We start from the raw sequence: 737 nt of genomic DNA on the forward strand, positions 1-737 counted from the left end.
CAAATAAACAAATTAAATAAATAAAATAAATAAATAAAATAAATAAATACACGAAGGTTTAGGGGCCCACAGATTTGTGTACATATATTTACACAAGAAACTAAAACAAACAAAAAACAACAAAAACCCTAAACCCTAAACCCTAAACCCTAAACCCTAAACCCCTATTCTAGGGTTTGAGGATGAGGGTTTAGAGCCACCAAAGTTCACTGTGTGTGGCTACAGTCTTGCAGCAGGACTCTGCCGCAGCTGTAAACCCTAAACCCTAAACCCTAAACCCTTATTTAGGGTTTAGGGTTTAGGGTTTACAGCTCTCCAGTGAGAAGGGGGGGCCTTCACTGCAGCAGCAGCAGAGCTGTCTATACACCGCAGAGGCTGAGCAGCAGCAGCTACTTCTTCTGTTTCAACACAACGCCCTCCCCCCACAGCAACCTGCTGCTGCTGCTGCTGCTGCTGCCGCTGCTGCTGCTGCTGCTGCTTGTCTTGTTGCTGTTGTTGTTGCTGTTGCTGCAGTTGGCATGCAAGCTGAGCATACACTGCTTGCTGCTGCAGCACTTCGCGCTGCTGCAGCAGCTCCTGCCGCTGCAGCAGCAGCTCCTGCTGCTGCTGCTGTAGATCCTGCCGCTGCTGCAGCAGCAAGACAACAACCAGCAGCTGCAGCAGCAGCAGCAGCAGCAGCAGGCTTTGCTGCTGCGAATGACAAACAAATCGTTTTGCTGCTGTAAGCAATCGATGCA

General features: G+C 49.1%; 1 protein-coding gene across 1 annotated transcript in view; it reads right to left on the bottom strand.

The window, feature by feature from the left end:
• Positions 1 to 206: 206 nt before the first annotated feature.
• EMH_0020110 (uncharacterized protein) overlaps positions 207 to 737 on the bottom strand; it is a gene marked incomplete at both ends in the record, with an annotated part of 2,100 nt that continues 1,569 nt past the window's right edge. The window contains 2 exons of the mRNA XM_013501495.1: positions 207 to 249; positions 368 to 627. Of these exons, the coding sequence (XP_013356949.1) occupies positions 207 to 249; positions 368 to 627 (303 nt within the window). The remainder of the gene's footprint in view (positions 250 to 367; positions 628 to 737) is intronic.

Source organism: Eimeria mitis, genomic scaffold, assembly GCF_000499745.2.
Source record: "Eimeria mitis Houghton genomic scaffold, Emh_scaff699, whole genome shotgun sequence".
Lineage (NCBI taxonomy): Eukaryota > Apicomplexa > Conoidasida > Eucoccidiorida > Eimeriidae > Eimeria > Eimeria mitis.